Source organism: Cetorhinus maximus, chromosome 25 (genome assembly GCF_964194155.1).
Source record: "Cetorhinus maximus chromosome 25, sCetMax3.hap1.1, whole genome shotgun sequence".
Classification (NCBI taxonomy): domain Eukaryota; kingdom Metazoa; phylum Chordata; class Chondrichthyes; order Lamniformes; family Cetorhinidae; genus Cetorhinus; species Cetorhinus maximus.
This window is the reverse complement of record NC_135903.1, coordinates 36,992,217-37,018,372: the sequence shown is the minus strand read 5'-3', so window position 1 is coordinate 37,018,372 and position 26,156 is coordinate 36,992,217. Positions and strand designations below refer to the sequence as shown.

The following is a 26,156-nucleotide window of genomic DNA, read 5'->3' as shown; positions in this document are numbered from 1 at the left end:
TGTGTTGAAATTCATTTGCCAATACACACATTTGGGTGGTTTATTAATGTCTTGTAATTTGTTGCAGTCCTCATATTGACTATCCTAATACCAAATTGGTGAGGCAACAGTCATTGACGAGTTTAGAAATTGCGTTTCTGATTTCAAAGTCTAAATCATTAATATATATTGTGAACAGTGATTCCAGTACTCACCTTGTCGGGCCCCATTTTGCACATTCTGCCTCCCCTAACTTTTAGCCCAACACACTGCTTTTTGTTTTGAAGCCAACTGGCTATACATTCTGCTATTTGTTCACATGCTCCACTCCACATGTTCTAAACTTATTCATCAATCCAATATGGGATACTTTATCAAAAGCCTTTTGGAAATCTGGATAAATTATATTTGCTGCATTACATCTTCTGTTACATCTTCAAAGAATTCAATGACTTGTGTCACGACTCACTGGGGATTGTGCGCTATAATATCAATCCCCACTGTTCCCCAAGCCGTGACAGATGAGAAAAAGTTGGATCGATCACCGGATTGCTCAATTCTACCTAACTTTTTAATTTAGGTTAAGAGAATATGAGCATCAGGTTTGTAAACTTAGTAAGTAAATAACTGTTTATTGAACAAACTGTCATTAACTAGTGGTAAAAGAAAGAAATATGAACTGCTAATTTCTAACACTAACTTAAACTTTACCCCCTTCTTAAATCCCTATACACACACATACAAGTCACATAAGACACACAAAAACATGGATTTTAAGGGTGGGATAAAACAGTTCAATAGCACCAATTCTGGAGTACAGGATTCGATGGGCTGATTTTCATCGATGTTTTCCAAATTCCTTTCAGTTCTTGTTGATTGCATGAGTTGGTTTTCCAGCACTTCCAGTATTTCGTTCACTGGTTGAGCACTTGCCTTTCAATGTCTCCAACAGTGATTTTCTCCTTTGCCTCTTGACAGAGGTTTTCAGAGAGAGCAGGTTATAGAGATATGAGGAGAAAAAGCCAGCTAGCTTATTGTGGAATTACTGGAATCTTCCACACACAGGACAAAGAGGTTTTAGGTCTTGTTCCTTTCAGGCTAGGAGCTATTTTGCTCTGCTCTCACACAAAACCAGGTCACCCGGTCAGGAGCCAATTAAAATGCTCTTGTCGGGCAGCTTTCTTGGTCCAGGATTCCATTCTGGTACTATCCTGTCTTTCATGGCACACTCTGTTCCAGGACTACAACATTATGTATCTCTCATCCTGTTCCAGTGGACATGTCTTTCAACCTACAGCCATTGTAATTCTAATTCACAGTCCAACAGAAATAAAAAGATATGTTCCTTACACTTGTTTAAGCAAGACTTCTCTTTTGAAAGCAATGTTATGTTTTGTTATTTTCTCTTTTTGATTATTTTTTCCTCTTACCAATGTCAAGCTATCGATAGTTTCCTGGACATGTTTTATCTCCCTTCTTAAATATGCCATATATACTGGAGCAATGGTCAGGGTCATGTAAATGTCAACTCCTGACTGTTGGCCAAAAAAATTATTCAATTTTTCATACATCTCACGTAGAAGTCAACCCCTGACTCTTAGCCAAAAAATCCGAACTCTTTGTACATACCACCCGCTCACCACTGAAGTCAAATTCGCCCGGGTACAAACTTACTCATTGATAGAACCTTGGAACAGCACACTATTGAACAAGGCTGTTCAGCTCCTCATTTCTGTGCACGTCAACATGATGTCAAGGCTACCCACTCACTGATGAGCACTGCATTATAATATAGCAAAATAGTATCAAGGGGGAATGGCAGATACATAGCCCACCCAGTTCAAACTTAAAAGTCGTTGAGATTGCAGATCAGAAAAAGTTATGCAGCAGCTAGAAAATTTGAGATATCGGAGAAGAATGCTAGAGGCTGGAAAAAGCTCTCTACACAGCTTTGGCAGATGCCCAAGATTCAATGTACAAACAGAGGAAAGTCTAGCATGTGGCCGCAGTTGGAAAAACAAAGTTGCAAAATACGTCAAATGAAAATCACCAGAATTGACTTAGGTTTTTGAGGATCTTTCTGAATCTTTACCTGAAACAAGAAAATTAGGCATTGTAGATTTCAAAGTCAGCCCTGGATGGTGTATCAGGTTTATGAAGCGAAACAATTTTGCACTGCAACAGAAAACCAAGATTTCACAGTGTATCCCAACAGAACTTGATGACAGACTTATCGTATTTTAATGGTTGACAATCAAATGTTGACAAAAGGATGCATACAATTAGCCTGTATTAAGAACATGGATGAGACTCCCCTGCTATTGAGTCAAACAGCGAGGAAAGTTAGAGACAGAAGAGTGTTGGTTAAGACAACTGGCCATGAAGAGAGTAGATTCAAATCTGCGCTGTCGTGTATTTCTGATAGGGCAAAGCTTAAGCCAATGGTGGCATTCAAGAGAAAAACTCTCCCAAAACAAAAATTTCCAAAAGGAGTAGTCATCCACATTCACATTAAAAACTGGATGGATGAAAGTGGCTTGAAAATATGGCTGAGGAAAGTTTGGAGTTTGTGGCCAGGAGGATTACAGAAAGATAAAAGTCTTCTCATCTATGACATGTTCAGGTCACACCTTGATGATTATGTTGTTGCTGGAGGGCATTGCGAGGGGTGGGGTGCAGGTGGGGAAGTGAATAGTCGGGTTGGACGAGGGGTGGGGGGAATTGGATAGTTGGGTCATCAGGTGTGGGGGAGGGGTGCTCAGTTGGATAACGCTACTAATCAGTTCCAATAAACACTGGAGCAATACTGGGATAAGCACCCGAGTAATGTATCACAAGTCTAGTCCCAGTTTCCAACCCTGAGCTCATTGTAGTATCCTGGGGAGCGCAAATCAGCCCCATGGAAGTTTTAACTTCCCGAGCAATTGCAGTGCTTGTGCATGGGTCAGGGCTTCCAATGGGTCCTAAAACAACGGTCACAACTTCACAGCTGTTGGCATAAGATCCGACCCATAATTTTCCACTGAACACAGTTTTAAATGTTTCCCAATGCCATTCCATATCATTATCTGCCAATATTGCTGTCCATTTTATTTTCCAAGTTATATTTCCAATCCCTCAAAATCAGCTTTTCTGCAATCTATCTTTGTCATACTTAGGTCCTTCTCAATTGTTACCCCCAAACCATTATATTATGGTCCTTACTGCTGAAACGTTCCCCCTTTGCTTCTCTTAGCTATTTTGGTTCATTCACCATCACTGGATCTAGTAGTGAATCCTCCTTTTTCAGGTGTCTCACTGAATTATAAAAAGAACTGTGTACACAATACAGGAACTCCAATCACATCTCTTCCACCTACCTCATCAGGCATTTAATCTTGGGATAGATGAAAATTTCCCCAATTTCATATCATAGAATGGTTACAGCACAGGTGGCCATTCAGCCTGTTTTGTCTGTGCTGGCTCTCTGCAAGAACACCTCACCTCGTCCTACTCACCCTGTTTTTTTCCTGTAGCCCTGCAAATATTTCCTTTGGGTGGCCAGCTATCAGCAGTGGATGTTAATACGGTGAACAGGTAGTCAGTTTAGATTCCGGCTATGCCTTGTCCAGTCAGGAACCCTTAGAGGACAGGAACATAGTACTTGAACAGTAATTCCTGGCCTGTCAGTAGAAATGGTCTTCCATTCAGCAAACACTTTGCAGTTCAATTACTCCCACTGGTTCTTCTTTCCCACTGCTATTGGCTTTCTGACAATAATTGTTTTCAGTCTAGTAAACTAATGTCCAATCTTAATATTAAATGTAAATTAGTTTTCAAAAATGAAGGAGCTGAATGTTAAAAGAACTTCTGTTTCAAGTTGACCTTTCTGCCTTTAAAAAGTTGATTTAGTTTTTAAAATCAAATTATTTCTTCTTTACATCTTCATTCATGTATATTTTTCTCTATTTTGTGAAACTTGATAAATCATGGTAAAGTTTTGTATGGGATGCAGTGTACATTTTTAGGATTTCTGTGAGATTGTGATACACAAACAGTTAGAATGAATTTGATGTCCTAATGTTTCGCTGCAAATGAGCTACAGGAATTATTGCATAAAGCAACTGATGATCGTTCCCAATATGAAACCTTCACTCCAATGTTGTCAAAGCACTTCCACTCAATCAATAGCCTTTAAAAAAATACATTTGTCACCCTATCAACCCAATTTGTGTCACAAAACTTGCCAAAACTATCATGTTTCTATATATTGACTCTTATTGGACCATTAGTCTTGCTATCAGTCAACCACTTACAAACATGAGGAAACAAAATTCTGGTCCCAAAGTTTCTCATCACTTTGGCCTTGATAATAACAATGGTATTCCAAACTAACACACTCTGAACATGCCAATTATACTCCTGGCAGCAGTATAAGAAAGAATCTTTCCAAGAACAACTTAAATCAAACCATAGCAGAATTTCTTCAGGATAAACTCCATGGAGGGCCTATAGCCCACAGTGTCAAAGGAGGAGAGACACTCACTCTCTCTGTAGAAGTGGATGTTACAAAAGGTTGAAACAGAGTCTCTAGATGTCTCGAGGGGCTTTATGGTTTTTCTGGAGGTGATTTTTTTTTTTATCTCGAGGACAATACCCACTACCGATTGCGGAAGATACTTAGTTATAGAAAAACATATTGCTGTGCTGTAAGCTACAAATGAATCCCACCAAGTAAAAAATAAAAGATAATAAAATTGTGCATGGGAATATCACAACTGCCAATTTCCCTCCAAGCCACACACCATCCTGACTTGAAACTAAGCTGCCATTTCTTCACTGTCACTGGGTCAAAATCCTGAGCTCACTTCCTAACTGCACTGTGGGTGTACCTACACCACATGGACTGCAGCAGTTCAAGGTGGTGGCTCACCACCACCTTCTCAAGGGCAACTAGGGATGGGCAATAAATGCTGGTCTAGCCAGCCCACATCCCATGAACAAATAAATTTTTTAAAAAATCATACATATAAATCCCATCACAGGGTGCAGGCAAGGGAGAAAATCACAGGGTGCGGGCAAGGGAGAAAACAAAGTGTCACAGTTGGGAGGCAGGGTGGGAACGCAGAGATGCCATTTCTCTGCATATTATAGGTGCAGCAAAATACTGTTCTCTTCAGAAGTAGGCCCACGATCTATCACTGGTGCAGAGGCAATCACCATTTTTTTGTTAAACTGAAAATGCATTTAGAACATGTGTACCAAATTAGAAACTATTGGGAGCTCAGTTTTACAAAATCAGAGGGAACCATCAAACATGACTTCTGCTAAATACTTCTCTGTCTAGAGATTTAGATTTGTGGTGAAATATGAACAACCACTTCATAATGGGAGAAATTACCTTTCTGGAAATTTCTAATATTCATTATATTACTACAGTTTAGTGAAATGTAACATCATTCATCTGCACAAAAACAAACCATTATAAAAGGCAGCACTGATGCTTAAAAAGAAATTAAGATCCATTTCTTCAGGATAAACTCCATGGTGGGTCTATAGTCCACAGTGTCAAAGGAGGAGATTCATTCACTCTCTGTAGAAGTGGATGTTACAAAAGGTTGAAACACAGAGTCTATAGAGGTCTCAAGGGGCTTTATGGTTTTCCTGGAGGTGACTTTTTTTTTATTTCGGGGGCAATACCCACTGCTGATTGCGGAAGATACTTTGTTATAGAAAAACATGTTGCTGTGCTGTAAGCTGCAAGTGAATCTCGCTGAGTTAAAAAAAAAAGCTAATAAAATTTTCTAGTTATTTCTCCTCTTCGAGCTGTGCTCTGTGTGACCATGCATGCTGATTAGTAGCCCACACAGGCACTGAGAACGGGCACTGCTCATTTCAACCAAGGTCCCTTTCTCTCTCGTTCGACTCCCCGTTGTGACCGCCTTTTCACTCTCACTCCCAGCCCTTCTACTGTGTACAAAATAGTCACAAACAGAGCACGGTGATTGTCTCCGCACATACACCCAACTGAGTGTGCTGTTTTTAAAAAATGAATCCATCCCATTAAATCACAATGATCTATAGTCCTGATCGACACAATTGCTGTTATTTTACATATATAAGACATCTTGTGCTAAACATTTCCATCCTGGATGCTGGGACGGATTATACACTGCCCACTATATACAATTAACCTCTTTGAGTTCAACCCGAAGCAACCAAGACCAAAATACAGATTATAACAAGAGATGTTCTATGTCTCTGTAAGTTTCACTAATACTGCTTTTATGATACTCAGTCCGGAGAAGAATAACTGACTATAGCTGGGTGAATGGTAATGATCCTGTGCAACTGTTCAGAAAACTGAAGTGTGTGAAAATAAGCCACATTTTAACTATTAGGTGCTGTTGTGCATTCAATTTCAAGAGGCATGACTACTTAAAAGTTAAGAATAAAATATTAGAAACCAGGCTAACGGAAGGTGAAGGGTCTGAGGAGAGCAAGAAAGGAAGCCATTATTTGCATATTTAAGCAAAATTCAAAAGCTCGGGCATTAAAAATTAGATAATTTATGACTAGCTTTTCTTGACTTCAGCTCTGACCAGTAAAATTAATATTAAGACCCAGGCACCAACAGGCAAAAATCCATATCAACCTTGCTCTGAAAGTGAAGAATACCTCCCTCCACTGATCCTTTTAACCCCCTTCCCAGACTTGATAATTCTTACGAAAACATCTGTTTGCCCATTTTTCAAGGCAACTTTGGACAGACAGGATCAATCAGCAGACTGTTGTGCAGCTGAGGAAACAGAATAAGTAAAACTAGTTGATCTTCCAAGGCATTGCTCGCAATATATGGACTGGGCTCTTAGTGCAGCTGTGGGTTGTGCTCAGTGTGTCCAGATCAGAAACTGAGTTCTCGCTCTCATTCAGCTAACTTGACCATCTCCAAGCCTTTCGTCTCCCTCTACAAATTAATTCCATGTCTTGCGAGTTCATTATCCCTCTCCTCCACATCTTTGGTGGCCTAGCACTGTCTTGATTTATCCACCCAATGACCAAAATATAATCCAATTAAATCAGGAACTCAGTTTGAACAGATAAAGTTGAACTTTGTGACAGAGTAAGTTGCTGCCAGGAGGGGGACTGGAAGTAGCTTTGGCACAGCTGGATGAGAGGTGGGGGGTGGGGTTAGGGGAAATATTGAGGGATTTTGTCTTTGATTGATGTGCCACTCAAGTTAGGCCTCAGAGAGGCATACCAAGCTGCGCTGTGAAGTATCGGGGAATTCATGACGTTCAGTAGGGTACGTTATAAGGAGGAGCTGCGGGGGTGAAGGAAGGTGAGATGGGTAAACAAATGCATTACGTAATGAGCTGTAGAGGAACTGTCATGGCAGTTCAGAAAATGTTTTCCTTGCAAAATGATTGGGCAGAATTTTTTTTCATGGGAGGATGTCAGAGACAAAAACAAAATTTTGTGCAAGAGTGGAAAAATTAGAAAGCAGAAAAACAAACATAATGAGATGAAAAAATGAACTGAGCTCAATAATCATATCGGACAGAAGAAAAATTAAAGACAGGAAACAATATCAGTGAGAAGATGTACAACCACTGCACTTCTGTTTTGTAGTCAAAAATTGCTTCTTTTTTATTCATTCATGGGATGCAAGCGTCGCTGGCTAGGCCAGCATTTATTGCCCATCCCTAACTGCCCTCGAAACAGTGGTGGTGAACTACCTTCTTGAACCACTACAGTCCATGGGGTATAGGTACACCCACAGTGCTGTTAGGAAGGGAGTTCCAGGATTTTGACCCAGTGACAGCGAAGCAGCAGCGATACATTTCCAAGTCAGGATGGTGAGTGGCTTAGAGGGGAAGTTCCAGGTGGTGGTGTTCCCATGTGGCTGCTGCCCTTGTCCTTCTTGATGGTACTGTCTTAAGGCTTGGTGCGTTCCTACAGTGCAACTTGCAGATGGCATAGACTGCAGCTGTTGGGCACCAATGATGGAGGAAATGAATATTTAAGGTGGTGGATGGGGTGTCAATCAGGTGGACTGCTTGGTTCTGGATGATGTCAAGCTTCTTGAATGTTGCAGGAGCTGCATTCATCCAGGCAAGTGGAGAGTATCCCATCAGACTGCTATCTTGTGGCTTGTAGATGCTTGACAGGCTTTGGGGAGTCAGGTGGTGAGTTACTCACTGCGGGATTCCAAGCCTCTGACCTGTTGTTGTAGCCACTGGCTCATCCAGTTCAGCTTCTGGTCAACTGTAACCCCCAGGATGTTGATAGTGGGGGATTCAGCGATGGTGATGGTAATGCCATTAAATGTCAAAGGGAGATGGTCAGTTTCTCTCTTGTTGGAGATGGTCATTGCCTGACACTCGTGTGGCACAAATGTTACTTGCCACTTGTCAGTCCAAGCCTGGATATTGTCCAGGTCTTGCTGCATTTGGACATGGACTGCTTCAGTATCTGAGTCGTCGCGAATGGCGTTGAACATTGTGCACTCATCAGCAAACATCCACACTTCTGACCTTAAAGGAAGGAAGGTCATTGATGGAGCAGCTGAAGATGGTTGGGCCTAGGGCATTACCCTGAGGAACTCCTGCAGTGACGCCCTGGAACGAAAATGATTGACCTCCTAGAACCACAACCGTCTTCCTTTGTGCTGGATATGACTCCAACCAGCGGGGAGTTTTCTCCCCGATTCCCATTGACTCCAGTTTTGGTAAGGCTCCTTGATGAAACACTGGGTCAAATGCTGTCTTGATGTCAAGGGCTGTCTTGATGTCAAGGGCTGTCTTGATGTCAAGGGCTGTCTTGATGTCAAGGGCAGTCACTCTCACCTCGGGAGTTCAGCTCTTTTTTCCATGTTTGAACCAATGAACCGAGACTGTAATGAGGTCAGGAGCCAAGTGGCCCTGGCAGAATTCAAACTGAGCATCAGTGAGCAGGTTATTGCTAAGGAAATGTCACTTGATAGTCCTGTTGATGACACCTTCCATCACTTTTACTGATGATGGGGGGTAGACTGATGGGGTGGTAACTGTTTGGATTTGTCCTGCATTGTGTGTATAGGACATACCTGGGCAATTTTCCACATTGCCAGGTCGATGCCAGTGTTGTAGCTGTACTAGAATAGCTTGGCTAGGGGCGCGATGAGTTCTGGAGCACGTCTTCAGTACTATTGCTTGAATATTGTCAGGGTCCATAGCCTTTGCACTCTCCAGTGCCTTCAGTTGCTTCTTGATATCACATGGAGTGAACTGATTTAGCTGAAGACTGGCATCTGTGATGCTGGGCACCTGCGGAGGAGGCCGGGATGGATCATTCACTTAGCACTTCTGGCGAAGATGGTTGTGAATGCTTCAGCCTTATCTTTTGCATTGATGTGCTGTACTCCCCCATCATTGAGAATTGGGATATTTATGGAGCCTTCTCCTCCAGCGAGATGTTTAATTTTCCTCCACCATTCACGACTGGACGTGGCAGGACTGCAGAGCTTAGATCTGATCCGTCGGTTATGGAATCACTTAGCTCTGTCTATCACTTGCTGCTTATGCTATTTGGCATGCAAGTAGTCCTATGTTATAGCTTCATCAGGTTGACATCTCATTTTTAGGTATGCCTGGTACTGCTCTTGGCATGCCCTCCGCTCTTGGCATGCCCTCCTCCACTCTTCATTGAACTAGGGTTGATCCCCTGGCTTGGTGGTAATGGTAGAGCGGGGGGTATGCCAGGCCATGAGGTTACAGATTATGTTCGAGTACAATTCAGCTGATGTCCCACAGCGCCTCATGGATGCCCAGTCTTGAGTTGCTAGATCTGTTCGAAATCTGTCCCATTTAGCACAATGGTAGTGCCACACATGATGGAGGGTATCCTCAATGTAAAGATGGGACTTCGTCTCCGGAAGAACTGTGCGGTGGTCACTTCTACCAATACTGTCATGGGCAGATGCATCTGCGGCAGGCAGGTTGGTGAGGATGAGGTCAAGTATGTTTTTCCCTCTTGTTGGTTCCCTCACCACCTGCTGCAAACCTAGTCTAGTAGCTATGTAATTTAGGACTTGGCCAGCTTAGTCAGTAGTGGTGCTACCGAGCCACTCTTGGTGATGGACATTGAAGTCCCCCACCCGGAGTACATTCTGCGCCCTTGCCATCCTCAGTGCTTCCTCCAAGTGGTGTTCAACATGGAAGAGGAGTGGTACGTGGTAATCAGCAGGAGGTTTCTTTGCCCATGTTTGACCTGATGCCATGAGACTTCATGGGGTCCACAGTTGATGTTGAGGACTCCCAGTGCAGCTCCCTCCCGACTGTATACCACTGTGCTGCCACCTCTGCTGGGTCTGTCCTGCCAGTGGGACAGGAAATACCTAGGGATGGTGATGGCGGTGTCTTGGACATTGTTGTAAGGTATGTTTCCTTGAGTACGACTATGTCAGGCTGTTGCTCGACGAGCCCCTAGATGTTACGAAGGAGGACTTTGCAGGGTTGATAGGGCTGAGTTCGCCTTTGTTGGTTCCAGTGTCTAGGTTGATGTATCTTGTTCCATTCTTTTTAATAGATTTTTTAAACTTTTGATAGGCCATTTCAGGGGGCAGTTAAGAGTCAACCACATTGCTGTGGGTCTGGAGTTACACATAGGCCAGACCAGCAGATTTCCTCCCCTAAAGGACATTAGCGAACTAGATGGATTTTTACGACAATCGACAATTACTAGACTTTTTGGATTTCTTTTTATTGATTTCAAATTTCATCATCTGCCATGGTGGGATTTGAACCTCTAATCCTAGAGCATTAGCCTGCATCTCTGGATTACCAACCAAATGACAATACCACTATGCCATCACCTCCCCTATGTCCTTATGCATGCACGAGCAGATATTACAATTCCCCACTAGAAACATTGGCCTGAGTTCAAAAGACTGAAATGTAGCAACGTCACACGAGTTACCCAAACACCTGCAGGGCTCAATCAGAAACATTGGAAATCAAACAGAAATTGCATCAAAGATTGGACATAAGGAATCATGGAACTGGCCAATTAAATTCTCAGGCATCTCAAGGCCAAAACCAAAGCTGAGAAGTGAAGGTGTTTGTTGCACAACCTTTACACTACGTTGCAGATACATTTTTGAAATGACTCTCTTTATCACCTCTCTTGTTCATGATCATCCTATCTTTGAACATTGAACATGCAATTCTCCACGATTCCTTGCCCTCAGGTGGCTTTTAATGGATTATTCTACTGTTCAAGCTGGCCCCCTGAAGTGCTACTTAATCACTGCATGGACAAACCCATCTAGAGGTCTATCACAAATCAAAATTTACTACCAATATCCTCGCTAAATTTTTTCCATTGTGAGCAGCCTGTTCCATTTTAAAGGTACCTTGGGTTCAACTTTTTTTTTTGCACAGTATCTTAAAGAGGACAAGTGATTGCTATCTGAATAGTACCTTGCTTTCTAGAATGGCTGCAGGTTACAGGGACTATCACATGCTGCTACAGTTTGGTTTAGCACATTGGCATCCAAAATTGATCACCGACCAACATTGTCATTCCTAATGCAATGAACTGAGTCTCTCTCTTTCTTCATAAGTTCCATAATAAAATACATGGATTATGGAAATACAGGTTGTTGCTTCTTTTCCAACATCTGAAGAGGGGCTTGCACATACATGCAATTTTGAGCAGTATTTTGAGAGTTAATAATCCACAATATAACATTGCTGTCAAATAAAAACCATTTCTAGTGCAAATATAGATATACAGGAAGATCACTGATCCACCAAATCTATTATATAGGGTCATGGTGCGAGTTCCTAACATTATTACTATCGCCACATAATCTTCGGGCAGAAGAAAAAAAAGTGAAAAAATCCAATTTAAAGAAAAATATTCTAGGAAATTCTTCTTTGGCCCCAGAGGCAAAAGAACTCCCAGTAGACCACACTGACTGGAAGAAATTCTCCCTCCAATGAAAAAGCAAGATACTGCTAGAAATTTAAGATAATTACAGAAAATGGTCAGGCAGCATCTGTGGAGAGAGAAAGTGAACCAGGGTTTCAGATCAATGGCCTCTCACCAGAACTTTTTTGGACCACGCTATTGTAGAGGGAACAGTCCCTTCAAAATGCTGAAAGGGAAAGAGACAGGAAATTGCTTTTGGTGGTGGTATCACCCTGAAGGTGATGAAAATGGTGGAGGTTGATCTGTTGAATACAAAAACCGGTGGGGTGGAAGGTGAAGACAAGGGGAACTCCATCCATGATTTTTGGAGGAAGAGGAAGAGTTTAGAGCACAAGTGCGGGAAATGGGACTGTAGATGACCCTGTCAACCACAGCGAAGAAGAATCCTTGGATGAGGGAAAAAGGAAGATGTAACAGAAACACTGGTATGGAAATTGTCCTTCTAAATGCACTTATGTGGCCATTCTCAGGAATGCATTGAGCTCCCTGTCAGGCATAGCTCAGTTGGTAGCATTCTCTCTGCTCAGTCAGAAAGTTGTGGGTTCAAGCTCACCTTACTCCAGAGTCTTGAGCAGAGAAACTTGAGCAGAGAAATCTAGGCTCACACTCCAATACAGTGCTGAGAGAATGCTGCACCGTCTGAGATATCATCTCTCAGTGAGGCATTAAAGCAAAGCCTCATATGTCCTCTCAGGTGGGTCGATGTAAAAGACCTCATGGTACTATTTCAAAGAAGAGCAAGGGAGTATCCCCACTGTCCTCACAATATTTATCCCTCAATCGTAAAAGCAGACTTGGACATTATCCACACTGCCGTTTGTGGGGCCTTGCTGTATGTGAATTGGCTGCCATGTTTCCTACATCATAACAGTGACTACATTTCAAAAGTATTTCATAGACTATAAAGCACTTTGGGACATTGAGGTCATGAAAGACGATATGTAATTGCAAGTTTTTCCTTTTGAATCTTTACAGTGAATCCGCACTCGCTGAAGGTTCTGGCAACTTATTCTTAAGATTGATGACGCTGCGAAAACAAGTACTTCTCAGTATCAATGCTTCATAATCAATAACTTAAATTCATGATTCTTGGTTCCCCAAAACCAATTCTCCTTGAACACTATGGACCAAGTCTACTTTGTCATTAATATGAAGACCCCAGTGTCTACACTTTTCTACTGTAAAATATCCAGCTCATGCTGGTAATTGAAGCTTTAAATTATTCACTAGTCGAGTGGCCTTCCTTTGAAACTTTACCAGGGACTTTATATATCATTCACCATGAAGCAGACCAATGTCAGACATGGTGTTATAGATGAAGCCTAATCAAGGCTTTGTACAGAGACAAAATAGTATTTCAGTTTTATATTTAATGATCTCACAACACAGTACAATACTCTTTGTTTTTCAATAGCAAAGCAACAATGTTGGCCATTACTCATAAGGTCCCCTTGTGATCAGTCTACTTAGGACCCTTCCTGGGACAGGAAAAAGTATACACAGGCCAGGCTACGTTGCCACAATCACCAAGATCCATGCCAGACATCAGTGTCACAGCAAACAGCCATTCACCTTTGTCCCTGAAAAGCACTGAGGGAAACGTACAAGTGGTAGCTCCATCAGCACTGGTGATAGATTGTTTACATTATCGGTTAGCTGATTTGTGGTCGTGCCTGTAAAACATTGTAATGGGGTGCTTCATATTTGCTAAATCACCATTCTCCCAAATTACAATAGCTACTGCACTTCAAAAGCGTTTAATTGGTTGTGAAGCACTCTGGGAGGTCCTGAGGTTGTGAAAGGCTCTGTATAAATCCAAGTCCGTCTCTCTTTCCCAATTCACCGGTCTGACCCAGAGATCATTAAACCTTATTTTTAAGTAACAGCGTTTTCTTAGGGCTAACCTATAAGCTTTCCCACTGCCAGGGACTGACATATGAGGAGAGATTGAGTTGGTTAGGATTATATTCGCTGGAGTTCAGGAGAATGAGGGGGCGGGGGGGGGGGATCTCATAAAAACCTATAAAATTCTAACAGGACTAGACAGGGTAGATGCAGGAAGGATGTTCCCGATGGTGGAGGAGTCCAGAACCAGGGGTCACAATCTGAGGATATGGGGTAGACCATTTAGGACTGAGGTGAGGAGAAATTTCTTCACCCAGAGAGTGCTGAGCCTGTGGAATTCACTACCATAGAAAGTAGTTGAGGCCAAAACATTGTATGTTTTCAAGGAGAAGTTAGATTATGGCTCTTGGGGCGAAAGGGATCAAAGGATATGGGGAGAAAGTGGGAGCAGGCTATTGAGTTGGATGATCAGCCATGATCATAATGAATGGCGGAGCAGGCTCGAAAGGCCAAATGGTCTACTCCTCCTATTTTCTATGCCTCCTTGTAAACCTAGGCTGAGATTTTTTTATGACACCAGGGTTCGACATAGGACTTGGAACTTAATTGGATATTTTTGAATTAAATGAATCTCAGCTATTCTCAAACTACACCCTGTATTAGCGAGTTCCACATTTTCACCACACACTGGTGGAAATGTTTCTCCTGAATTCTCTATTGGACTTATGGATACTAGTTTTGGACTGCACCTCCTCTACATCTACCTGATCGAACCCTTTCATTATTTTCAAAGGTCTCTATTAGAGAAGTTCTGAGCCTTCTCTTTTCTAGAAAAGGGTGCCCAGCTTATCCTCCAGCAATGAGAATGACCAATCTGCTTTCGGCATTGGTTGGAATGATATTGACCAGAATACCAGGGGAACTGTCTTGCTCTTCTTTGAAATGGATCTTGGATCATCTGAGAGGGCAGATGGAGCCTTGGTTTAATGTCTCAGTCAAAAGATAGCATGTTCAACAATGCAGCAATTCCTCAGTCATTGGTTAAGCTTTCTTTCTGCCTATAATCTATAGAGTTTGGAGAAAAAACAAGCTTGTTACCACCTAACCACTACTGCAATTTACCGCCTCTTCTCCCTTAATCTCTTCAAGTTAGCCAGTGTTGTAGACAGTAACAATCTGCACTTAAATAGCACCATTAATTAAGAAAACTGCCTCGCAGAGACACAATCAAAGCATACACAATGGACTTTGGTCATTCTCCATTTTTCTGAATAGAAATTGTAAATAGAAATCATCTGAACTTGAACAACTTTGCACAGGTAACTTTCAGTAGCTACAAACAAAAACAACAAAGTTAACGGCCAGAACTCGAGTATAATCAGTCACCAAGAGAAGGGATTATTGGTTTCAATAACGCTCATTACTGAGTACCAATATTTTTTTCTGCAGCTGCTTCTTATTTCGTTTTACATCGATAAAACCTTTGTGTATAATCCCATCGGCTGACCTATAATTAACTGCACTTTGCCAGACGCCTGAATTTACTTGTAAGATTAAACCACTCATTAAATTCTAAAAAAACAGACTTTAAAGCTTTAGTACTTCACAGGAGGCAACCCTTTTCTTTATTTAAAAAAAATTGAGCTGTGCAATTTGTTTTGATATAGTCACTGCCAGAGTCACTGAAAATATAATGTATTTTAAAAAGCATCGAAAGTACTTAAGTTCAAAGCCTCTGTAAATCATCCAACAGTAAGCGAGATCATTCTTTTTAAACCCCATGTTAGGGAAAGACCTTGTAAGTGCACGAGTAAAGCTGTGTTATGGCAGTATATTGTTTGGAGGATACCAGGGTACGCAGGTTCTCTATCTGCTCCGTATGGAGCTTGTTGTTCCTAAGCAGCATTTCAAGGTAACCCCCTTGGGTTAGGGGAAACTAAGTTAACAGTTTCCACTCCTTATAGCCATCTAACAATCCAAAGTGCATGTGCAGATGCCAAGGGAAATCAGGCAGACACCCCCATTGTAAAGTTATCATTTAGGTGGCAGCTGGCTCCTGAAGAACCAGAACAAGCATATGATAGCACTTTGAGAAAGGCAGAAGAGTGGACAAGACAAAGCAGAGGATGTGTTTCACTGCAAAGTAGAAACAACTGCAAGAGTTCTACAATGTGGAGGATAACATACAAGGACAGAAGTCATTACCAAATATAAGTCAATAACATTGCCTTATGTCACTCTTTTCGGACAAAAACACCTGTAAAACAGCTTAGAGGAAAGAAAACAATACTAAGCATTACAATTTAAAACTAACTTAAGGTTAAGAGAAGCACAAATAAACAACAATTCAATTTTTGCATTTTACAAGAATTTAAACTAAGACTAAATTTCCAAACTTTATACCTATCCCACCGATTCAACCATCTTCCAAAGAGTCATGTGACTCAAAATGTTAACTGTTTCCCTTTTCAGATGCTGCCAGACCTGAGCTTTTCCAGCAGTTCATTTTTTTTCAGATTTCCAGCATCTGCAGCATTTTGCTTTTATTTGATTCAATCCTCTTCTTCAGCTTCCTCACCGAGTTAAAGCAATTTGTTCACTAACATGGCATTCTGTTTGATTCTGAGCTGAAAACAAAAGCCACCTACTTCCACCTCTGTAATCTCACCTGTCTCTGCTCTTTTGAAACCCTCACCTGTGTTTTCGTCACCTCAACACACACTACTATTCCAATGCTCTTCAGGTTGATCTCCCACCTTCCCCACAGTTCATCTGAAACTCTGCTGTCTCTATCCTATCCTGCACCTTGTGCTCACTGACCTATGGTCTCAGCATCTAAAATTTTCATTCTCCCTCATGGTCTCACCTTCTCTTTCTCTGTAACATGTTCCAGCTCTACAGCTATGCATTCCCCTAACTCTGGACTTTTATACATCACTCTCTGCATTCACACCAACATTTGCCACTGTGCCTTCAAATCATCTAAGCCCCAAGCTCCAGAACTTCCACCCAAAACCCTTATGCCTCTTTAGAACCCTCTGCTCCATTAAGTGCCTCCTTAGGACCCACCTTTTTCCCCCCCAATCTTCATCTTCTCTCCTTTGGCTCTGCAACCAATTTTTGGTCTGATCACACCTCTGAAGTGCCTTGAATGATTTGCCATGTTATTTGTGTTGCATGAAGCCAAGTTTATGAAGCAGTGACGAATCAAATATCCTTCACCAGATGGAAATAGGACTTCTTCAGCAAGCCATTCTAAATGAAGCATCCATGCTCCTTGCTGAGAGAGATGGGAGCTCCAGAATCAGCATTCCTTGGAGGCACAGCAGAGTGGTAAAAAGGACAGAGGGAGGGATAGATGTGTTTGTAAGAGCACTATATGATACCAAGTGTTGAACAGAGTAGATACCCACGTGGAAAAACACAAAGTCAAGCCAAGAGCTACTTGGTTCACTGCACAAAATGTACAGAAGCATAAAACCCTCCAATTGATCAAACTCAAAGTGCTTTCACTAAACAACTGTCTTACACAAGGTGAATTGCAAAACTTGAACTTTATTACACTGAAGTCAAAAGACTCCCCCACTCCTTTGACAAATGCTAGGAACCATCAATCAAGTCATACCAAAGGAAATGCTGGATTAATCAATGACGCTTAAAGTGTGTTCCAGACGATCATGATTAAGTGCACGTGGATGATATTCCCAAATGGGTAAAGGCAAGCTTGACGTGGCACTGAGACATACAAACCAGAATGGTTCCAGGTTACATCCCAGATGTGTACTAAATTCGACAATCTCAGCCATGATGATATAATTAGTGTCTCTGGGTCACAAAGGAAAGAGCACACAACACAAACAGCCCAAGTGGCACAGAACCTGTCCATACCCTTGGGTCAGAGGGTAATACTCTCACCTTTGAGTCACAAGGTTGCGGGTTTAAATCTAACAACAGATACAACAATCATGGCTGACAATCCAATGCAGCATTGAGGGAACATTGCAGTGTCAGAGTCTGTTCTCTCTGGTGGACAGAAAAAAGCCCTCCCTGGTGCCCTGACCAATAACTACCCCGCAACTAAAATAACAAACAGATTATCTTGTTGTTATCAAATCACTGTTGGCCAGACCAAGTTGTACACAAATTTAGTTGCTGGGTTTTGTACTATATAACAGTGACGATACCTTAAAAGTACCTCAATGGCTGCAAAGAACTTTGGGATGTTCCGAGACCCTGAATGGTGCTATGTAAATTCAAGTTCTTTCCTTGGAAGCGTGTGCAGACACTGAGGGCTGAATTTTTAAACAGCAGTGGAGGCTGGTTCAGAAGCAGACGAATTCCCACCACTAGCCAACTTGATAGCATGTTCCTGCCTCCGGGTTATTTTAAACAATGGGAATTCAAGGGGGTGGAGGTTGTTGGTGGGGCAGTTACTTGGCCCACAAGCAGAAGGTAGCCAATTAAGCAGCTACTTTGTTGATGCTGACTGGAATCCCTTGCGGAGGCTGAAACAAAACCATTGATGAAGGCAGCTTCCCAAGCAGCAGAACACGTGGGGGCTAGCACTCCATGCACCATGTTTAACCACACCCTGTGGCTGCAAGATGGCCACAGCTATGGCCACAAGCTTGCCCTAGCGGTCTGGCAGCTGCATTTAGTTTTAATTTCACCTCTTCTGAGCGCGCCTCCACTTTGGGCCACCCTCTCTCCTCCTCACATCAGCAGCTCCCACTTCTGCTGATGGGGCTGCCAATCTCTCAGGGTTGGATGGCCTCCCAGTTTTCCCACCCACAGTCCTTAATTGATGGCTCATCAAAAATAACATGGGCATCAGGCACCGAAGCAATGTCCTCAGAACTGAAATTCAGCAACTTGGTTGAATGGAATGCAGTTTTCAGTGGTCATAGATTACACATGAGCAGCCAGCTTGGTTGAGGTTTTGAAGCCGGCTGCCTTGTGGAACCGTAATTATCATTTGCTATCGTCAAGAGAAAAGGAAAGGTAAAAAATTAGAGGGGATAGGGAATCAACGTTCCACACCAAACAGCTCAGCTATTAACTACTCCTAATTCATATGTTCGTATATAACTAGTGCATAAGATAGGCAAAATCATGGATTTAATGTGAATTTAATGACTGATTTACACTAAAATCCATGAGCACCTTAGAGTCAAGAGGTTGCTGAAAAATCTTGAGGCTAAGCCAAAATGAGCATTAATCCTTGGTTTAAAACAGCTCCCTGCAAGATAATTTCTTTCAATATTAGAGTCTGATACACTCTCAATTTCTTGGAGAAACTAATTACACGTTCTGAGAAGTATAAATCCAACAACTAACATGTCATTTACAAAATTCCAAGGAAAAGTCAAAAGCCCTTGGAGTGACAGAAACAACAGGTGTGGTTCACTCATTATTTTGAACAATGTTTAACTTACATGTGGAGATGACTTCTTCAACAGGACCAGCAGAGCTTGAAGCACCAGGTTGGAGAAGCGTGGGCCAATTGGGACATAATCTGAAATCAAACAATAACATGATTTTTTTTTCTAATTTCTACTTCCTAGTCTCTACTCCCCAACTCTTTGATGGAGTTTGATTCCACAAACATCTGGTACTTCATTCAAGTGCCTATTCTTTATAGGGACCAGGGACAAAAATGTCGATAGGCCAATCATCTGTAGCAGCACCACAGCTAAAATTGGCTGTGCCTTGCCTTTACTCAGAGATTAACTGACAGCATTCAGCAGCAGGAACCCTGATCAATTCTCCATCTCTGACATAGGCGGCAGACTTCATTTTTGGCCCCAAATAACTGCCCCCTTCCCTAACGCCACCATTCCACATGCCACCTTCACCCAAGTGACAGGACAAGAAAGATGCATTAAACCCTTAAGTCAGTATGGTTCTATAGCTGCTGCCCACTCTGGGGTGTGGAATGGACTAACGTTTCACACAGATTTCAACTCTCCCTTAGGTTTGGCTGCCCTGCAACTACTGCACCTTCCAAATTTACTATTTTCATTCAGAAACTTTATTTCTCTAAAGAAAATTGATGGTAATAAAGTACCCAACAAACCTCTCCATATTAAAACATGGCAATTTAGGTGTCAGCCATGGTTTAGTGGTAGTGTTCTTGCCTATTAATCAAAAAATGGGGTTCAAGTTCCACTCGAGATTTCAACAAAAAACCTAAGTTGATACTCCTGAGCACATTACTGAGGGCTTATTATCAATGAATGATTACAACTCAGGTGGAGGTCATTCGGTCAGTCAAATCTGTGCTGACCCTCTAAAAGAGCAATTCACCTAGTGCCACTCCCCTGCCTTTTCCCTGTAACCCTGCAAATTTTTCCTTTTCAGATAATGATCCTATTCCCTTTTGAAAGCCTCAATTGGTCCTCACTCTCAGGCAATGCATTCCTAATCACTTGCTGCATGAAGGTGTTTTTCCTCATGTCACCATTGCTTCTTTCACTAATTACCTTAAATCTGTGCCCTCTTATTTTTGATCCTTCCACCAATGGGAACAGTTTTTCCCTAACTACTCTGCCCAGGCTCATGATTTTGAATACTTCTATCAAATTTCCTCTCGACTTTCTCTTCCCCAAGGAGAACAGTCCTAACTTCTCCAATCTTTCTACATAACGAAAATTCCTCATCCCTGGAACCATTCTTGTGAAACTTTTCTTCATTTCTCTAACACATTCACATCCTTCTTAAAGTGTGGTGCCCAGAACTAGATACAATGCTCCAGTTGAGGCTGTTTTATACAGGTTTAACATAACTTCCTTGCTTTTGTACTCTATGCCCCTATTGATAAAGCCTTGGATGATGTGTGCTTTATTAACCGCACTCTCAACCTGTCCAGCCATTTTCAATGATGTACAGATCTCTCTGCTCCTGTACTGCCTTTCGAATTGTACCCTTTATTTTATATTGTCTCTCTGCATTCTTCCTACCAAAATGAATCACTTCACACTTCTCTGCATTAAACGTCATCTGCTAATTGTCCACCCATTGTACCAACCTATGTCCTTTCGAAGTTCTGTACTATCTCCTCATGGTTCGCAATACTTCCAAGTTTCCTATCACCCACAAATTTTGAAATTACGCCCTGAAAACCAAGGTCTAGGTCATTAATGTATCTCAGGAAGAGCAGGGGTCCTAACACTGATCGCTGGGGAACTTCATTATAACCCTTCCTCCAGTCCAAAACACAACCATGCACTGCTACCCTGTTTCCTGTTACTCAGTCAATTTGGCATCCATGTTGCTATTTTTATTCCACGATCTCTAACTTTGCCCACAGGTCTGTCGTGTGGTACCTTTTCAAATGCCATTTTGAAAGTTCATGTACACCAGATCAACCGTATTGCCATCATCAACCTTCTCTGTCACCTCAAAAAGCTTAAGCAAGTTAGCAAGCACTATTTTCCCTTAACAAATCCATGCAGGCTTTCCTTAATTAATCCACCTTAACCAAATTGTCCCAAATTATCGCTCCTAAAAGCTTCCCTGCTACTGAGGTAAAACTGACAGCCCTGTAGCTACTAAGCTGATCTTTACACCATTTTTTGAACAAGGGTGTAACGTTTGCAATTAACCACCCAAGTCTAAAGATGATTGGAAAATTATGGCCAGTACCTCTGCGATTTCCACTCTCACTTCCTTCAGTATCCTTGGACGCATCCCATCCAGTCTTGGTGCTTTATCAATTAAGTACAGACAGCTTATCCAATACCTCCTACTTATCAATTTTAAACCCTTTAATTGTCTGAGGTACCTCATCGTTCACCATGACTGATGCAGCAACATCTTCCTTGATAAAGATAGATGCAATGTTGGTTTATCAAGTTGATTCCATTATGGTTCATAGTGTGCAAGTGAGGAGGGACAACCTGAATGCAAAACTATTGTTTGAAAGCAATGCAGGTGTGAGCACTTTCATGATGCTGTGAGGCAACTGACTGCACTGGGGGTGGTAAGGGGGCATGAAGTATAGAAATGCAATGGTCAGAGGTCCCATTGTCAGGAGGATATTCAGTTTTTTCTGCAATCACCGACATGTATATCACATAGTGGCACCAGGGAAGCAACGCACTGAGGGTGCAAAACCTTTTCTTGGTGGGGCGGGGGAGGGGTGTGGCGGCATGAGGAAGAGGATCAAGGGGAACAGCCAGAAGTCATGGTCCACATGGGAACCAATGAAATCGGAAGAAAGAAGGCAGAAGTCTCCCATCAGGAAGAAATTAGGGCAGGTCCTCAAAGGTGGTAATCTCTGGATTACACTCGATGCCATGCGCTGGTTACTACAGGAGTAGTAGGAAAAGACAAGTTAGTGCTCGGCTAGAGAAACGATTCAGGACTTCAGATTCCTGGGGCACAGGGACCATTTCTGGGGCAGCTGGAGGGCAGGTTGCAGGTCAACATAGCTAGGACCAATGTCTTTGAGAGATGGTTAACTGGTACCGTGAGAATGGTTTAAACTAATCTGGTAAGCGGGTAGGCACTAATAGGCATTAGAGAGGAGAGGCAAAGCACACAGGTGACCGAGACTGAGAGTAAAGAACAGTTCAGAAATGGGGTTAAAGAGAAGCTATTGAGAGTGAATCTAGACAAGTTTGGAATACATACCGCGTGGTAAATAAAGTCAAGGCGCTGCAGGCACAAATCACCATATGGAACTGTGATATAGTGGCAAAACAGTGGCCTGACCCACAGCATAGGAAGATTAGGAGCTCAACATTCCTGGCTACAATGTATTCAGGGTAATATCTTAAGAAATAGGAGGAGGTGGTGGCCATTCAACCCATTGAGCCAGCTCCATCATTCAATATTACAGCTGATCTGTGACCTTAACTTGACTTTCCTGCCTGATGCACCCCACCACCTACCACCCTGCCATACCCATAACTGCACTCCCCCACCAATCCCACCAAGACCCATAACCTCAGACTCAGACAGATCAAAAATCTGTCTAACTCAGCCTTGAATATATTCAATGACCTAGCCTCTGCTGCTCTCTGGGGAAGAGAATCCTAAAAACTAACCATCCTTTGAGAGAAGAAATTCCTCCTCACCTCTATTTTAAATGGGAGACCCCTTAGTTTAAAATTGTGTCCCCTAGTTCTATATTCCTCCATGAGGGGAAACATCCTCTCAGCATCTACCCTGTCAAGTTCCCTCAGAATCTTATGTTTCAATAAGATCACCTCTCATTCTTCTGAGCTCCACTGAGTATAGGCCCAACCTACTCAACTTTTCCTCAAGACAACCCTTCATCTCAGGAATCAGCCAAGTGAATCTTCTCTGAACTGCTTCCAATGCAACTTTATCCCTTCTTAAGGAGACCCAAAACAGTAAACAGAACTCTCAGCGCAGACTGACCAATGCCCTACTCTACCAAGACTTTGCTACAAAAATACTCCATTCCCCTTACAATAAATGCCAACATTCTATTTGCTTTCCTAATTACTTGCTGAACTTGCATGCTAACTTTTTGTGATTTATGTACAAGGACATCCAGACCCCTCTGTACTGCAGTATTCTGGAGTCTCTCTCCGTTTAAATAATATCCTGCTTTTCTATTCTTCTTGCTAAGGTGGACAAACTCATATTTTCCCACATTTTAATCCATCTGCCAATTTTTTGCCCACTCACAACCTATCTTTATCCCTTTTCGGACTGTGTCCTCCTCGCAACTTGCTTTCCTATCTCTCTTTGTATTTTTGCCTACAAAACACTCGCTCCCTTCATCCAAGTCATTAATCTAGATCGTAAATAGTTGAGGCCTCAGCACTGATCCCTGTAGCACTCCACTAGTTTGCCAACCCAAAAATGGCCCAATTTATCCCGCCACTATTTCCTGTTAGTTAGCCAATCCTCTATCCATGTTAATATATCACATTAACACCTCATCCTAACACCTTTTTATCTTGTGCAATAACTGTCTGCGACATATATTGAGTGCCTTGAAATATAAATGTACTACATCTACTGGTTCCCCATTATCTACCCTGCTTGTTACATCCTCGCAGAACTCTAATAAATTTGTCAAACGCAGTTTCTCTTTCACAAAACTACGTTGACTGCTTGATTGCATATCTAACCATCGTGTCTTGAAATTCAATGGCACTACCATCACCGAGTCTCCCACTATCAACATCCTGGGGGGGGCTTACCATTGACCAGAAACTGAACTAGGATAGCCACATAAATACTGTGGCTATGAGAGCAGGTCAGAGGCTCGTACCCGTGGCAAATAACTCACCTCCTGACTCCCCAAAGCCTGTCCACCATCTACAAGGCACAAGTCAAATGGAATACTCACCACTTGCCTGGATGAGTGCAGTTCCAACAGCTTGACACCATCCAGAATAAAGCAGCCCACTTGATTGCCACCCCATCCACAAACATTCACTCCCTCTGCCACCAACGCACAGTGGCAGCAGTGTGTGCCATCTACAAGGTGCACTGCAGCAACTCACCAAGGCTTCTTAGATAGCACTTTCCAAACCCACAACCACTACTATCTAGAAAGACAAGGGAAGCAGACACATGGGAGCACCACCACCTGGAAGTTCTCCTCCAAGCCACTCACCATCCTGACTTGGAACTATAGCGACAGTGAAGCAATGGCGATGGGTCAAAATCCTGGGACTCCCTCCCTAACAGCATGTAGGTGGACCTAAATGTGGATAGCAGCAGTTCAAGGCGACAGCTCATCACCACCTTCTCAAGGGCAATTAGGGATAGGTAGTAAATGCTTGCTTAGCCAACAATACCCACATCCCATGAATGAATAAAAAAAATGATTTTCTAAATGTTCTGCTACAATCTCCTTAATAATGGATTCTAGCATCTTCCCAATGACAGGTGTAAGACTAAATGGCCTATAGATCCCAGGTTTCTGTCTCCCTCCTTTTCTTGAATAGAGGTGTTACATTTGCAGTTTTCCAACATTTGCAGTTTTCCAATCCACTGGGACCTTTCCAGAACAGAAGGAATTTTGGAAGATTACAACCAATGCATCCACTATCTCTGCAGCCGCTTCTTTTAAGACCCTAGGATGTAGGCCATCAGAGCCTTCCTCTGTATCTCCTTGTAGAAGCTTTAACTTCAGTTATATTTCTTGCCAGTTTTCTCAATCACCCTTTGCTGGTTTCTAAAATGTTCCCAAGCCTAACACTATCCTTGCAGCAATGTACCTCTTTTCTTTCAATCTGATATCACCTTTAGCTTCCTTAGTTAGCTATAGATGGTGGCACCTTTCTCAGTCTTTTTTCCTCAGTGGAATACATCTTTGTTCAGAGTAATGAAATAGCTGCTTACATGTCCGCCATTGTTTCTGTTTTATCTTTTACCCTATTTTCCCAGCTTACTGTAGCCAACTCTGTCTTCATAACCTTGTAATTATTCTTCAAGTTTAAGACACTAGTTTCAGACCCACATTTTGCACCATCAAACTGAATGTGAAATTCTATCATGTTATGATCAATCTTACCTAGAGGATCCTTCACTATGAGGCAATTAATTAATCCTGTCTAATTACACATTACCAGGTCTAAAATAGCCTGTTCCCTGGTTGGTTCCAGAACATATTGTTCTAAGAACTGGCCCGAACACACTATGAACTTGTCTTCCAGGCAACCTTCGCCAGTTTGATCCATAAGGAAAGACAGGGAAGGAAAAATAGAGGGTCTGGCAGTATTGATCAAGGAAACTAATACAACACTGGAGGGGAATGATGTAGTTGAGGGGTCTAAGGCAGAATCTATCTGGTTAAAATTAGGGAATAGAAGGTCTATTAAGTTACTGGTGCATATTATATTTCCTTCCCATTATTTAGTGGCCTAAAGGAGCAAACGTGCAGGCAAATTACAGAAAGATGCAAGAAAGACTAGTGATAAAGGGGGACTTAAATTATCCCAATATAGATGGGAAAATAACTTTAAGGGAAAAAGAGGGAAGGAATTGCTGAAATGTGTTCAAGAGAACTTTCTTCATCATTGTGATTCCAGCCCAATGAAAAAAGGAAGCAGTGCTGGATCTATTTATTGGAAATGATGTGGAGTATGTTTTAATAGAACAGCATTTAGGGAACAGTGATCATATCATAAGGTTTAGAATAGTTAAGGAAAAGGCCAAAGGACAAACAATAATAAAAATACTTAATTCAAGGAGGGCGAACTTCAGTGAGTTGAAAAGGGATCGGACTCAGCTGGATTAGAATCAAAAATTGTTAGGCAAAACAATAATTGAACAAAGAGAGACCTTAATAGAGGAATAGGTTCAGAGAAGACACATTCCCATAAATTGGGAAAGGAAGGGCATCCAAAGCTCAAACTCCCTGAATGACTAAACACGTTAGGTTAAAT

General features: G+C 42.1%; 1 protein-coding gene across 2 annotated transcripts in view; it reads right to left on the bottom strand.

Moving 5' to 3' along the window:
• nsfa (N-ethylmaleimide-sensitive factor a) overlaps positions 1–26,156 on the bottom strand; it is a 311,021-nt gene that overhangs the window by 77,387 nt on the left and 207,478 nt on the right. For both annotated transcript variants that reach the window (XM_078529818.1, XM_078529817.1), the window contains exon 17: positions 19,215–19,294. In XM_078529818.1, coding sequence (XP_078385944.1) covers positions 19,215–19,294 — 80 coding nt within the window. The remainder of the gene's footprint in view (positions 1–19,214; positions 19,295–26,156) is intronic.